The sequence below is a fragment of the Mustela nivalis genome, assembly GCF_964662115.1.
Source record: "Mustela nivalis genome assembly, chromosome: 1".
NCBI lineage: Eukaryota > Metazoa > Chordata > Mammalia > Carnivora > Mustelidae > Mustela > Mustela nivalis.
Genome location: NC_139020.1, coordinates 212,248,160 through 212,263,899, shown reverse-complemented (window position 1 = coordinate 212,263,899; position 15,740 = coordinate 212,248,160). Strand labels below are relative to the sequence as shown.

The following is a 15,740-nucleotide window of genomic DNA, read 5'->3' as shown; positions in this document are numbered from 1 at the left end:
TTCTGGAACAGCTGGAACAAGACAGATCCTGGCTTCCTGGAACTTAGACCCTGCATTCGTGGAGTTTTGTATTCTTTTGTAAGGAGATATACAATAGACTGGCTAACATATGAGATAGTGACTAGTACTACAGAAAAAAAATAGCATATAGTGGCAGTGAGAGAAAAAGGGAAATTGGGGTGCCTGGGTGGCTCAGTTGTTTAAGTATCTCATTCTTGATCTCAGCTCAGGTCTTGAGCTCAGGGTCATGAGTTCAAGCCCCAGGTTGGGGTCTATGCTGGACGAGGAGTCTACTCAAAAAGAAAGGGGGACAGGGAGGAAAGAAAGAAAAAGGGGATACTTCAGATTGGCTGGTCAGGGAAGTCCCCTCTGAGGAGGTGACATTTAGTAGAAGATCTGTGAGTGCAAAGGTCCTGAGGCAGGAGCCAGGCTGGTGAGCTGGAGGAGCCAAGAGGAGTTCAGTGTGGCTAGAACAGAGTGAGGGGATGAGGTCAGGGAGGAGGGTGCATGCGGGACCTCGTAAACCACAGCAATGTTTGGAGTTTTTCCTAATACAGAGGTTGGGAGTGGGATATGGAAGGACCCAAAGGATCTACCATGAACTGCTGACCGGCTGGCTTCCCAGCTGCCTGCTTCCTCCTCGGATTACCAGGAGACAAGTGTGAGGAACCCCCGAGCCCTGGCGGTGCTCTGAGAACTGTGAACTTCTTCACAGCCATGTTCTAAACGGCTTCTGTAGTTGGGCTCCAGTAAAAAGAGCCTTCACAGCAGCAATTAGGGTCTCATCTTCCCATGATGGGCAGGTGTTTGCTCTGTGCCCACCCCCACACTGAGACTGAGGCCCCATGGGTTAATCAGCTACACATTTCCCCACCCTCAAGGAGCTCAGAGTCAGGTGAGGGCAAGGGGGTCAACCTGGGTTGCCTCCTCCACTCAGCACCCATCCCTGTCCTCCCTCAGCCCACACTGAGGGTTCCTGACAGCAGGATTTCCCATGTGGCTGATGCTAATGTTGATGGGGGGTGGGGTGGGTCCTGACCCAAGCTGGGTGCATCAGCTTCCCTCACTCGATATTCTGCAGCAGCTAAATAGAGCACGGAATTGGGAGGAAATACTATATTTTACTTGTGATTTTTTAACTTATCAATTTAAAATACACTTAAATGAGAGTTGCAAAAATAGCGCCAAGAATTCTATATAATCTTTGATGGGGGAAACAAAGGCAAAAGAAAATTATTAAATTCCTTACTACTTCCAGCCTCTTGACAAGTCCTTCAAACAGGCAGACATTCAACTGCCTTAGTACATTACTTTGCTAAGAGCAAAAGGCAATCTTAGCCCGACCCCCAGGATCCTGTAAGTCTACTTTAACATATAAAAATTCCTTTGAAAACTGCCTTTCTCTCTACTCCCCTTCCCTCTGCCAAGATATACCTTGGCAATCACCCCCCCAAGCGTATGACCCATCGATATACATGTGAAGGGTCTCATGACTAAGATTTTATTAGTAATAAATGATCTTTTCCTAAAAAGGTACCCCCTCAAGGTCCTGAAAACCTTGCTTTCGGAATTCCTTAGAGACTTACGCTATCCCTAACCACCTCCCAACCTGAAAGTTAAAATGAGTCACTCATGACCCCAGTGCAGCTCTTCCTGCCCTTGGGTCCTGCCCCTGTGCTTTAATAAAACCACCTTTTTTGCACTAAAGACATCTCAAGAGTTCTTTCTTGGCCATCAGCTTCAAAACCTAACATCTTTCCTATGTGAGTCTTCATCAAGCTTCCCTAAATATTTTATCTTACATTAAAACCACAGTGCAATGACCAAAACTAAGAAATTCACATTGATGCAATACCATTCATTAATACACAGATCTTATCTAAATTTCAACCATTCCAGGGGCTTCTGGGTGACTCAGTGGGTTAAGCCTCTGCCTTTGCTCAGGTCATGATCTCAGGGTCCTGGAATCAAGCCCCGCATCAGGCTCTCTGCTCAGCCCTGGGGAGCCTGCTTCCCCCCCACCCCCGCGCCTGCCTCTCTGTCTACTTGTGATCTCTGTCAAATAAACAAAATCTTTAAAAAAAAAAAAATCCAACCATTCCTCACTACTGATTTCTTTCCCTGTCCCAGGATCCAGTGCAGGATCCCACATTGCTCTCAGATGTCATTTCTCCTTAGTCTCCTTCGGTCTGGATCAGTTTCTTGATCTTAATTTTTTCTTGACCATGACACTGGTATTTGGAAGAATGTCCCTTAATTTTGGGTTTGACTCACATTTCCTCATGATTAAACTCAGGTTACCAATTTTTGGCAGGAATAATGCAGGAGTGATGTGTCGAGCTAGGTGCGTCCCATCAGAAGGCATATGGTGTCGATTTGTACCATGCGTGATGACAATTCAGATCACTTGGTTTAGATAGCCTCAGCCGGGTTCCTACTTTCCCCAGTGTAATTACTGAGTATATATCATGGGGAGATCCTCTGAATCTATGTAAATAAATAGGGACTATTTGAGGAAGAGAAGGGGAGGCAGAGGAGGGAAAGAAGGAAGCTAGCTCGTTCAATCTGTTGCTTGTGGCCTTTCCTATCTCGCACTGTTGCAATTTAGTAAAAAAAAAAAAAAAAAAACCAACCTGCCTCCTGTCTGGGCAAAAATCCAGCTCTCTGAGTCCCCCTGGGGAAAAGGAAGCGGCCATGTCACACAGTGACCACTGGGGGGCGGCAGAGGATTGGGAAGCCATTCAGTTCCTTCCAAGTAACCGAACATGTTGGGCACTCAAAGGCTCTGTGTCAATTGGGGGGCGGTCTCAGCTGGGGGTCCGGCATCTCCCATGAGATGCACCAGCAGAGGCAGATCCTGTCTTGGTTGCGCTGTGCTTGCTGCTCTGCGGATTACACTCCCAGCCGCCTCTCACACAGTGCCCCTCCATCTGGGGAGGACCTACGGAGTCGGAGAATCCCTTCTGAGTCCGACTGCAAAATTCCTGGGTACTGAGGGTGTGTTGATTTGGACACAGGTTGCAAAACCCCCAGAACACTTCTGACAAATGTAAGCAATGGGAGAAGTTGCCGGAAAGTTATTAAGATGCTCCTAAGGTCAAGGGGGAAAAGAAGAAACTGCATGGGCGCCAGTGGGTCTTGGCAGCCAGTTTAGCAGAATGCTTGGGACACCTCTCGGAGAGCCCCCACACTTCTGTTGCTTTCAGTCTTACATTCAGCTCACAATTCAGACTTCTAGGAGAAAGTGTTGGTTGGGTCCAGCATGGTGGGGCACTGTTACCCGGCGCCCCCCAACCCTGCTTTCCCCACCCATCCAGTCTAGGACTCTAACCAGCTCATGCCTCCAACTACTTACCATCAACACTTGAGCGACTGCCTCCAGGTGCAGCTGCTGGTCTGAGATGCCATTTGTCTCTCGAGACATCCAAGTGGAGGTGTTGGTGGGCAGTCATACATCTGAGAGCCGATGGCGGGGAGATCTCAATCTATTTTGAGTTCATGGGCCTGTCACTCCTGGAATGAAGCCCTAAGTCCTGGCTAGGACCTAGGAAGCCCTCCAGGTCTCCCTCCCTCCCTCCCTTACTCACCTTATCGCCCCCCACTGTGCCAAGCCCATTCCTTCCAGTGCCCGCGTAGAGGTGGCATTTTTTTAAAGATTTTATTTATTTATTTGATAGAGATCACAAGTAGGCAAAGGGGCAGGCAGAGAGAGAGAGAGAGAGAGAGGAGGAAGCAGGCTTCCTGCTGAGCAGAGAGTCCGATGTGGGCCTCGATCCCAGCACCCTGGGATCATGTCCTGAGCCGAAGGCAGAGGCTTAACCTACTGAGCCACCCAGGCGCCCTAGAGGTGGTATTTAAATCCATGGAAGAAAAGTCATTCCTCAAAAGGGAATCAGGGTGTTATTCCAAAAGAAGGCAGAATGGAAGCTGGATGGCAAAACCCCACCAACATCTATCACAGAGGATTCTGGAAGAGACCCATGACCTCAAAATAGGCTGAGAATTACCAGTTAGTACTTGTGGCTCTTGATACGTACATGTAGTCAATGCATTTCCTATATACAGTACATTGTACATTAGGCTCACATGACAGTCTGATGTCCTCCTGTGTATGTATATGCACCTATTATACTGAAACAACTTCACAAAGTAAAGTTTATCTTTATCCCATCCATACTTCTTATGTTTTCTACTTTTATCATGGTCCATTAAAAAAAAAAGGGGGGGGTGCCTGGGTGGCTCAGTCATTAAACGTCTGCCTTCAGCTTAGGTCATGATCCCAGGTTCCTGGGAGTGAGCCTTGCATCGGGCTCCCTGCTCCACGGGGGGGCCTGCTTCTCCCTCTCCCACTCCACCTGCTGTGTTCCCTCTCTAGCTATGTCTCTCTCTCACATAAATAAAATCTTAAAACAAAAAAACTAAACTGGTCATAACCCACCAATTTGATTTCATAACCCACTCAATCTGCTGTTGGGCACGGGGCTGTAGTGAACCCCTGACTTCTGCCTGCTCCCCTCCCCAGCTCTGTCTCCACTACCCCATCTCCACTACCCCCACTCCCTACCCCTCACTTATACCATCTTATCAAGTACCTAACTGGCCTTGCTTCTGGCTTATGTATAATCCACTGTACCAGAAAAATTCTTCTAAAGCCCCGTTCTGATTAGAAAAAAATAATTCTGGTGGTGCCCTCCTGAATGGATTTTTCTTTCCTTTGGCCGTTCTTTAGTGTTCTCCATGTGTTTCTTCTCCCACTTTCCCCTACATTCCCATGATTACCATGAATAGCACCTTCTCCCAGAAACCTTTACTCAGTCACTACATGTGTGCGGAGCCTATATATACACGGTGTTAGATTTGGGGAAATATCGGTGTTGAGCAAGGCAGACAAGAGCTATGCACCCACAGTGCTTATGGGAAAGGTGGCATATAAAGGATCCTAATCTAGTGGGAGAGCTTCCAAGAAGGCTTCCTGGAGGAGGCGTCAATTAAGAGAAGCACTAAAGAGGCGGGCGTGTGTGTGTGTGTGTGTGCGAAGGCAGGGAGGTTAGGTGGGAAGTCCAGGGAAGGGGAAAGAGCCCCAGATGAGACCGCTCCTGAGTTCCAGGAGCGAGAAATAAGAGCAGTGAGGGGGTAAGGGTTTGTGTGAAGTGTGGGGAGAGGAAGAAAGGTGATAGCTGATGTGGTTGCCAAGGTTCAAAAGATGCAGGGAACTGGTCATCATGACAGTGCTTTCACCCAGTGGTTCTCACCCAGGGTCCCTTCTGCTGCCCCACCCCCTCCAGGGGCCACTGGGTGCTGTCTGGAGACCTCTGTGCTTGTCATGACTGGAGGGGGGAGGTGCTTGGCAGGGAGGGGTGAGGCCGGGGGGGCTGCCACACATTCCACAGTGTGCAGGACGCCCCGCCAGTAAGAATGGTCTGGTCCCAAGTGTCCACAGTGCTGAGGCTGAGACACAACTGAGTGCTTACTCCAGTGCTAAGTATTAACTTATTTAAAGCTCACAAGGCTGTGAGGTAGAGGTGGAGAATTTAAGTACAGCTGACCCAGTATCTGTTCTTATCAGTTTAATATCTGATACGTCATCTATCCGAGGACAATATATTAAATAGATTTTTGGAGTAGGGAGTTGGAATAGGAGCTTGCTCCGTCCACTCCACGCATCGACCTGGTATTGCAGTACCTCTAGGAACAGTGCACCCTCCCCACTAAAGTAGTAAATAAAAGATTTGTTTAGTAAAAAAAAAAAAAAAAGTACAGCTGGCCCTCAAACACGATGGGTTCAAGCTGCATGGATCCACTTACATGCAGATTTATATCAATAAATACAGTATAGTGCTGTAAATGCCCTTTCTCTTCCTTACGATTTCCTTAGTATTTTCTTTTCTCTGGCTTGCTTCGAGGATACAGTAGGGTAATACATATAACAAACAAAACAGGGGTTAATTGACTATTTATTGGTAAGGTTTCCAGTCAACAGTAGACTATTAAGTGTTTTGGGGGGTCAAAAGTTATATGTGCAATTTTTGGCTGCAAGGGGGTTTGGCACCTTTGACCCCATTGTTGTTCAAGGTCAGTTGTAATTTACCTTCAAGGTCAGTTGTAATTTACCACGTGACTGTGGAGTTGGCACACAAACTCGCATAGCCTAGCCCTATTTCCCCCGCCATGCTGACTTCCCGGCCAGGAGTTGGGGAGTGGAAAGGAGACCACGTTATGGGCATTTTGGGGAGGTTAGGAAGGGTGGGGGCAATGCAGGTGGCCCTGGGTTTCCGGCCTGGACGGTTGGAGGGATGGTGGGCAGCGCCGTGACGGAGACAAGAGGAGGTGGCCTGAAAGGTCGGATGCTGAGCTCCCATTTTGCCATGTGGAGGGGAAGGCACCCACACACCTCTGAGCAGTGGCGGGCTGGGCTGCTGTGGGGCAAGTCAGCAGCACGTGGTGGAGCATTTTCATTTGAGTTTGGACAAGGTCACAGAAGGTGTGGAAGGATGAACTTCTGGAATGGGAGCCAGGAGAAGACGGGCAACAGCCAGAGCTGCAGGAGGAAAAGTGGTGGAGGGGGTGATAGCCTCAGCCAGGGAGAGTCTCTTCCTTCTTAGCACACCCACAGCTGGAGTGTGTGTGTATGTGCAGGGGGTGCACCTCATAGCTTGCTTCAGAGTTCTTGCTTCCAGAGAGTTCCCAGAGGCAGGAACAGCTGTGGGTTCCCTTGGCCCCCTCTCTCCCCTCCCCAGTGCAGCTTATGGAACTCTTGGCTGTGGGTTGTCAGGATTGTAATGCAGCTCCATGATCACCAGGGATCCAGGTTCCTTCTGTCTCACTGCTTTGCCTTCCTTATTATAGGATACCCACCTCAAGGTCTAAAAATGGCTGCTGATGCTCCAGCCATCATATCTGCATTCCAGCCAGCAGCTTCAATTTCCCCATGTGTACAATGTGGGAACACCTACTATCAAAAAGAGGAGATTGGATAGAAGCATCTAGTACGGAGTCGTTGTGATTAGTTAGAACCTCCCAAAGGCTCTTGGTAGGACTAGGTTCCCTTTGTTTTTTGGCCCTGTGCCCTGGGTCCCTACTCTGTGGGATTTCTAGGGGACTTGATAGACTGTGGGCCTTCGGCAGTCTCCCCTGCTCATCTCCTCTCTGGTTCCTGGGGCAGTGGTCATGGGGACATCACCTGGGCTCATTCTCTCACCAGCCGCGCAGGCCCAGGAGCAGGGCCTGGCTCTCCTTCTCCAGGCACCCCGCCACCCCAGCACCTGGCCTGGCTCGCTGCTGCTTGGTGCAAGGGCTGGCTGTGCTCAGGGATGTCAGGCTGCACAGGGGCTGCGGTCATGAACGACAAGAGGATGGGGCGAGTCAGGGTTCCGCTGGGTTCTCAGAGCCTGGTAGAGACTCACCACAGGGACAGGGCTCAGCCGCCCAGCTGAAGGGGAGTCTGCATGGTCATGTCCTGGGAGTTTCCCAAGACTGGCCACACAATTTGCTCCCTGGGGCCCAGTGCAGCACGAAAGCGTGGGCCCTTTCTTCAAAAACTACTGAGAATCTTAAGATGGTGACGGCAGAGCATTGAGCCACAGGCAGGCCCCTGGAGGTCCCAGCCCAGGGAGGCAGATGATTTTAGCACCACCCAGGGGCCTCAGCACCTCTACTGGGGATAGATGGGCCTGGGCTGGGGCCAAGGCTGAGCATCTCTGGGGGATGTGGGGCACCTGCCTGGCACAGAAGAGCAACTTTTAGGGGTGGCTGACCAGAAATGGTGTCCCGTGTTTCTGGAACATCTTCCCATCGGTGGGCCTTCCTTCGTTCCGGAGCCTGCTGAGTCTCTTCTGCAGGGGTTCTTCAAAGTCCTATAACTCTGTGTCGGATTCCCTCTCCTCTGCCAAGGGTGGTCCAGACAGTGCGGATTTCCAGCCCCCATGGTAATCCCACCAGGCACTGGCCACGTTCGCACAAGCTCATGCAGTGATTCTTACGGGATTCCCAAGTTTGGCCCCCAACCCTCTACCGAGTAAGTCCTGGGGACAACCGGAGGGTTTCATCGGTGCCTGAGGCCGGGGCTTTGTTCTGCCGTATCTGGGTAAGTCTAGTCCACTCCCAAATAGTCCTGATCTTCCTGGGCTCACCATTGCTTTCTTGCCATCTCTGGCCCAGAGCTGGCCTTGCTAAATGAAGCTCAGGGAATCTGCTCCTTCTGGAACACTCCCCAGGGAGCCAAGAAGAAAGTGCTGGAGGCCGCTGCTTCTTCTCGGAGCCTCACATGGCAGGAGCCCGGCCAGGCTGGCAGTCCAGGGCAGGGGATGGCCCTGGAGGGAGGCCTGCATTTTCCAGGGCCACGGTGTGTGCGTGGGTGTGTGTGTGTGTGTCCGTGTGTGGCAGGGAAGGGCTGGAGTGTGGATCGCCGAAAAACGAAAACGGGCTTGGAAGACGCATGTCTTTACCGTCACTTGTGTTCCTTGTGGAGTCCTGCAAAGGCAGGAGCACAAGGTGGGAACCCAGTTTGTACTACTCACCCCACGTGGAAGAAAAGACAGGCCGTCGCAATCCACAAATCGTGAGCTTAAATGTCTCCCGGGAGGGGAGATATATATTTTAAAGACATTCTTTCTGTCTGATTTCATCTAAGTCTTGAACCGTAAAACCAGACAAACATTGTGATTATGATAGACTTGGTTTCTAAAACAAGTGCCTAGCTTTTCCTGTCTTTCGCCTCCACACCGCTCTGCACACCTGGGGTGGACCTAGGAGTGCGCGGCTTGTCGGGAAGTTAAGGTTTTTCTCAAGGCCACGTGAGTTTACATTAGTACCTTCTGCATGAATGAAAAGAAAAATATGGGGACCGAATATACCGCAATATACACGTTCATAAGAAACATTCTAATAACAATTAGAGCACAAAACTATTGATATAAACATATTTCCAAAAAGAGAAACTATTGCATTTCATAAGATGGTGCTTCCCAGACCAGAGGTTTGTCTTTCTTTTTTGCAGTTGGTTTGGGGGCAGGACTCTTGCGCGGAGCTAACCGAGTGCGATGTGTTCTGGCGGATACAGATCCGGAGTGTTCACAGCTCAAGGGCTGTGCGAGTCCTCGGGGTTCATTTCATCCAGCGAAGAGTTTCGACTTTGAGCAGTTCAAGATGGGACTCGTGCTGGGTCGAAGTGCTCCAGGATTGCTAATTCAAAGGCAGGCATTCCAGAAGATTCTATGGAGCGGGAGCCAGGCAGACTTGGCCCGATGGCTGCCCTCTGAAGGCATCACTGAAACACTGACCACCCAGCCCCCTCGGAACAAACTCATTCCAGACCCAGCAGTTTGGCTTGATGTTGGCGTGAACTTGGACAGAACCCAAATCCTCCCAGCTGCTGATAAAACTCCTGGTTTTGATTCTTGAAGACACCACTATGTCTTGGCATGGGTGGGCCGTTTCCATGACTTGTTCTTCGGGCCACATGGGGCCATGGTGATTGACAGCTGCTTTTGGGGACCCGTGGTGTCTGCAGATGGGGCTCTTGGGGGTGGGCCTCCACGCCTTGGCCCAGCCAGCAGGGCAGGAGGCCCTGGGCACAGCGTGGAGGGGGTCCCTTCCCACCACAGGGCACCAGGGCAGGGAGCTCTGTGGACACCAGTCCGCTCAGTACAGCCCAGCAGCTGCAGGACACCCCTTCCCTCCTGGGATCCAAATTTTAAAAAAGAATGGTGGAAACTGGAAGCGGCTGAACTGAGAAGCCCAATGTGGAGGTGCCGGCTCGCCCGGCACGGCCCCTTCCAGGTCTCAGGCAGGATGTGGAGACTCGGACCGAAGTTCATGGCCCGGCAGAGGAGAGAGTAAGAACACTCCGAAGGAGAAGATGACCCAGGAGGCACGAGGTGAGAAGCTCAGGCACTCAGTAGCCCGATGTGACCTTCTGTTGTGGGTTAACGACGAAAATCGGAGGAATGGCACGTCCTTTGATTGAGGGTTCACTGGCGCCCCCGGAGTCAGAGCAAAGGTCCCACCATCTGAGAGGCACTATTACAGTAGAGCTCAGAGGCCCCGGGCTGGAGCCTGCGGGAGGCACCCCAGACCTAAACGTCCTGCAGGGAGTGGTTCGGGTCGCTGCGCTCCCGCTTCACCAGGGGTTCACCCAGGCTGCGGGCGTTGGAGTCGGCCTCACTGCTGCGATCCTCGCTGAGGTCATCTGCAGGATCAGTGTTGGGGATGAAGGGTGTGGGGCGCAGGAGGGAGGGAGAGAGAAGCATGTGCTCGGAGAGGTGCACAGACATGGACGCTGCCCTGCAGTGCCCGGGGAGGCCTTCTTTCCAGAGACCTCCTTTGACCAGTGTGTGTCTGCTGGGTCACACTCCTGGCAGGGGCCCCCTCAGCAGTTGGCGCCCCCTACCGTGTGGGGCAGGGAATGGGCTGGGGTAGGGGCAGGTGGATGCAGGCAGCCCAGGGCCTGAAGTGGGGGTGCCTGGGGAGCAGGGTTAGATGGTGGCCCAAAGCAGCCACCTGAGGACGAGGTACGGGGTGGCTCCTCTGAGCCCCAGCAGGGTTTGGGCTGGCATGAGCATCACTGGGACACCATCAGCCATCCTGGCCTCACCTGCAGCTCTTAACGGCTCTCAACCCACCCTAGGAGCTGCCTTGATCTCAGCTAGGCCCAGGGTGGGAAGAATAGCCCCTGGGAGAGCCCCTGGGAGAGCCTCGTGGAAAAGCTATGGACACACCCACCTTTATCGAGCAGCGTCAGCGATAGGGAGGCGAGATCGTTGAACTGAAAGAGAGAAGCCCAGAATCAGGGGCCTCCACGAAGGGGCCTGGTCCTGGTGAATGTTAGTACTGTCCTTTATCCACAGTTAAGACAGGCTTCGCTTGCCCCAGGAGAAGGGGCGCTGAGGCTAGTGTATCCCCTCTGGCACCTTCTGGATCTTGCTGGAGGGCTGAGTGGGTGCCCACTAAGCAGGCCACCAAGAAGACAAGGACTGTGACCTCTGCATGGTGACAGGCTTATTGCGTACTAAAAGCTCTCTAAGCATCACCTCATTTCTTCATCAAAACAATCCCACATGACCCAGCAATTCCGCTCCTAGGAATGTACCCAAAAGAGGTAAAAACAGGTGTTCAAACAAGAACGTGTGCCCAGAAGGTCACAGAAGCCCAAAGCCGTAAACAGCCCGTGTGTTCATCAGCATATGAATGGGTAGAGCAAATGCTGATTGGCCATCCAAGGAAATCTCGTCGGCCGCAGGAGTGCGGCAAAGATCCACGTTATAGCTCAGCTGGCTGCACCTTGACAGGATTGTGTTGAGTGAAAGGTGCCAGGCACGAAAGGCCATGCTATGTGGGACTCCACCCCGTGGGTTGCCCACCATAGACAGATCCTGGCAGAAAGGAAGGTAGCGGGTGCCAGCGTCTGGGGAGTGGGATGGTGGTGGCCACTGACAGGTGTGGGGTTTGCCTCTGGGGCAATGGAATGTTCTGGAATTAGAGGTGGTGGTTGCACAACTCTGAATGTACTAAATGCCACTGAATCATTCACTTCAAAATGGTCGGAATTATACACTTTCTATGTACTTTCCAACAGGAGATTCCCCGCCACGGGCTGGGGGTTCCAGGCCTCATTTCAGGGGCAGGAGCACCCTCGGTGGCAGAGGACAGGTCCGAACCCAGGTCGGTTGGCTCCAGCATGCGAGCTCTTTCCCACCCACAGGCCTCTGGCAAGGGTCTTCTCTTTGGGCTGTCCACTGTGTCACACACACTGCCCACGCTGTCCCGGGATCCCCAGGGCGGGAGGGCCCTCACCTCTCCCATCACGGCAATGGGTGTCTCTCCGGTGGCCTCTGCGACGCGGTGCTCCACCAGGTAGAACATGTACTCGTCATAGAGCAGGCGGATCAGGTGGAAGGAGCCGAAGCTGGCGGCGCTGCGCAGCGTGAGGTCGCGGATCACCATGGAGCTGGGGGATGGGCAGACAGAGGCTGGGGGGGCCTTCCGGGGAGCACGGGGTTGCAGGCAGGCAGAGAAGCCAGGCTTTTCAGGAGGCCCCCAGGACTCATAAGCCACCCAGACCACCCATGTTCCTTGTGACTGCGGTGGGGACGTGGGGGTGGGAAAGGCAGGCGGGCGGTCAGCTGTAAGCAAGAGGCCGTGGAAACGTGACATCGTGTCTCTGACACAAGCTTTAGCCAATGGCCTGTGGTCAGTCATGGTGTCCTTACGACTTGCCCCCAGCAGGCAGCCCTTCCCGGCCTTCCCTCCTGAGATCCCCTCCCATCCAGCCTCACTCCTCAGGCAGGGGTGTAGGTGCCAAACAAGACAGAACTTCAGGGAACTTTCGGCTCTTTCATCTGCAGCTGGGCTGGCAAGCTGTGGCCCCAAATCCAGACCGCTCCAGCCCACTGCCCCTTCCTCTACAGCCTGTGAGCTATGACTGCGTTTTACAGTTTTAAATGATTGGAAACACAGTCCAACGTAGAATTATGTTTCGTGACCCGTGAAAAGTGCCTGAAATCCACGGCTTAGTTTCTGGAAATAAAGTTTTATTGGCACATGGGCCATGCCTGTTCATTTACATGTCATGCTGACGAGTTTCTTTCTTTCTTGGAAATACGTACTCTCTGATTCTCCACAGAAAAAGCAAACCCTGATCTAAAGGGATGAGATCACTTAGCACCCGACCCCAACACCTGACGGCCCCCCTCAGATCTTCCCCACTTGTCACCGTGGTAGCAAAAGAACCAGGAGGGGACAGGCAGAGAGGAGACGTGTGAGCCCCCTGTGCAGGGGGTCCGCATAGCAGGGGCTCCCGACGCCCTGGAGCCCAAGCAAACCAGGACCGAGCCGGAGCCGACCTGTGGGCTCCTGAGAGTGGCCGTTGAGCTCCAGTGACGAAGGGCCAGGCTCCCCCCGCTGCGGCGGCACTTAAGCTAAAGGCAGTGACCTCAGTTCCTTGCTTTTCTCCCGCATATTCTCTGCAAACACCTCTCCCCTTGCTCACTGACCACCTGCGGCCTGGGGGCTGCTCCAATCAACTTTGAAAATGTTAGCGTGCCCTGTCCTATTTTTTTTAACGGGCTGAAACTTTGTGCTTGTGTGGGCTCGATGTGGTGTGCAAGAGCGAGCGGCGGGGGCCGTCCCACTGAGGGCTTCGCACGCCTCCCCGGGCCCGCGTGCACGGGCGCTCTGACGGCACTCTGGCAGCGGGACGAGACGGGTGGCTTCAGCGGGCTGTGGATCTGCAACGGCTTAGCCAAGGCTGTGGACAGCCCAGCACGTGGGGGGCAAAGGTTGCTTGAACGGGTGCGGACCCAGAGGCCGAGTCAGTGGACAGGGCGGAACGGCTTGGGATTTGGGATGTTTTCTGCTCAGAAGCTTCTTGGCTTTGTATGGCCAAGTCCCCTGAAGGTAAACAAGCCAACTCAGATTTGGGGTCCCTGGGCGGGGGCGGTGGTCTTTCGGCCTGCTCCCCTCCCTGGCCCTGGGAGCTATGGCCTGGCGGTTAAGGCCACGCCAGCCCCCTTCTCCTGAAGCCTCACGTCAGTCAGGGGAGAGCGCAGGTCTGGAAGGAAAAGTTGCAGGCCAGACGCTGCATCTGTCCGCACACTACGCCTTCCCCGAGTTCTCCTGGAAACCGAGCCGGACTTACCTGTAAAAGGACCATTTCAGAAGGAACTGGCGGGCGGCCTTGGGGAAGCTGGGGCTGCCGGCGTGCTCCTTCAGGACCTGGGTGACCACACTGTCCAGCCAGGTGGCCCACTGGTCCAGGGAGCTCTGCTGCTGCAGGGTCAGCTTGAAGTCCTGCTCGAGCCGCTGCACCACGCTCTCCTCGCACTGGCACACCCACGAGGCCTGCTCCTGCGGGGCGTGGGTGGCCGGTCAGGGTGGGCCCCCCCAACACACTGGACCGCAGCCAGAGAGGGAGCCCGCCCTGCTTCTCAGTGTGTAAACCCACACTTCCCGAAGCCAGAGCTCAGATTACACACCGTGCGTTTGCGGTGTTTTACTTTGAGTGCTCCTTTCTCTAAAAGTGTGTGTGTTTATTTAGTGGCTGAACTCGGAGCCTGAACTCGGAGCCTGAACTCGGCGCCAGGATCGCTGTGGCAAGACGCGCGCGAGCACAGCCTGCACTTTCTGAGCCCAGACGAGACAGCTGTGAAGACGGCAGCAGGAAGGTAGATTCTTAAAGAGGGCGGACCAGGGTGTGGGTCCCAGCTCCTGGAGGCCCGGGGCCCCTGGGTGGGCTGCAGGGGGCTTCCGCCCTCACCCTGTTCTCACGCCCGCCGGGTTTGCTGCTGGTTGCGTTTTATGGTTTTGAGCATTTTTCTGGAGGCTGGAAGGTGAGGCCAGCGGGATGGGACACACACACACACACACACACACACGGTGTCCTCGCAGAGCTACAGCTGGGTCCCTGGCTCCATCCCAGGCGGCGGGGGATGGTGTTGGGGAAAGTCACCTGCACGTTGGCGAAGTCCACGCGGTTGAGGTCGCTGAGCATCTGGTTGATCTGGGACGTGTTCTGCAGCACGGCGCGTGCCGCCTGCGCCAGGTGGTTGAGGGACGTGTACCTGCGCAGGGTCTGGGCGAAGGCGCTGACCACGCCCACCTGTGGCCGGGGGAGGGGCAGGAGGCGCAGAGGTGAGGTGGGGGGGTGAGAGCTGGGGGGGGGTGAGGGGATGGGGGGGGAGTGCTGGTTCTCTCCCCCCCAAGGAGGGCGTTTGGGCTCTAGGACGGTGCGGAGGGGAGGGAGCAGAGGGACCCACCCTTCCCACTGTCTCAGGACCAAGAGTGAGACTAAACCGGAGGATACGAACCTCACCGAGGCGTCTCGGCATCTAGAGCAGACGCCATAGCCTTGGTGAGGTGGCCCTCAGGACAGGGTGCTTATGCTGCTGCTTCTAGAATTCCTTCGGCTCTCTCGAGTGGCCAGGGCCGGGGAATACAGATTTCTCGGGGCCACTGGATCAGGCTTTGTGGCGGTGGGGCTTGGGACTCTGCGATTTTAACCATGACCTTGGCAACTCCTACACACCCCGAGGTTTGGGAGTTGCTGGTCTAATAGATCCTTCCAGACTGCGGTCAGGGAGGCCCAATGCTCGGAACGTTGGCCTCCCCTGTACACAGGTCTCTAAGGAACGCGTGCGAGAGCAGCGGTCACGCTCTCCCGCGCAGGGAGGCCCGCTCTGCACGTTTTAAATTCTGCTTTGTGGCAAGACTGTTGCAGAAAGGGTGACAGCGAGGTTAAGCGCCCCCCTCCTATGAGGCGCACAGGGACATTCCATGTGTCCACCCAAATGTGTCACAGCAAATGACAGCTTCCGTCGTGCCCCTCCCCGCTGGTGTCCGTCCCACAGTGCCAGCACCCACGAGGCTGCCTGGGCGGGGGAGTGAGGGGGGGTGGGGGCGGTGCTCATGGGCCTCAGGACCCTCGGGGGCGGCCTGCTTTGCCTGTGGCAGAGCCCCTCCCGGAGCCCTTCCCAGCCCGGGGCAGAGCCGAGCAGTTACCTTGGTCTGGATGACCTGCTGCGGGAAGTCTCTCATGGCGTTCGTCAGCCAGCCTTCCAAGCTCTTGGCAAAATTACGGATGGCCTGTGTCAAGGTACCTGGGAGACACAAGCCGCGATACTTACAGTGGGAAAGGGTCTTGATCCTGATCAGGATCAGCGGGAACATAAGAGGCGCAGGTGCAGTGAAGCCGTTAGAGCAAGGGAGGAAGAGGGACAAGGGACGGAGGCGGGACGGAGGCGGGACCC

General features: G+C 54.2%; 1 protein-coding gene across 4 annotated transcripts in view; it reads right to left on the bottom strand.

Moving 5' to 3' along the window:
- Positions 1-8,558: 8,558 nt before the first annotated feature.
- Positions 8,559-15,740, bottom strand: part of RFX2 (regulatory factor X2) — an 88,953-nt gene continuing 81,771 nt past the window's right edge. For all 4 annotated transcript variants that reach the window (XM_082734243.1, XM_082734244.1, XM_082734245.1 and 1 more), the window contains 6 exons: positions 15,493-15,590; positions 14,444-14,593; positions 13,634-13,842; positions 11,791-11,944; positions 10,720-10,762; positions 8,559-10,186 (listed from right to left, as the gene is read on the bottom strand). In XM_082734243.1, coding sequence (XP_082590369.1) covers positions 10,074-10,186; positions 10,720-10,762; positions 11,791-11,944; positions 13,634-13,842; positions 14,444-14,593; positions 15,493-15,590 — 767 coding nt within the window. In that variant the 3' untranslated portion in view covers positions 8,559-10,073. The remainder of the gene's footprint in view (positions 10,187-10,719; positions 10,763-11,790; positions 11,945-13,633; positions 13,843-14,443; positions 14,594-15,492; positions 15,591-15,740) is intronic.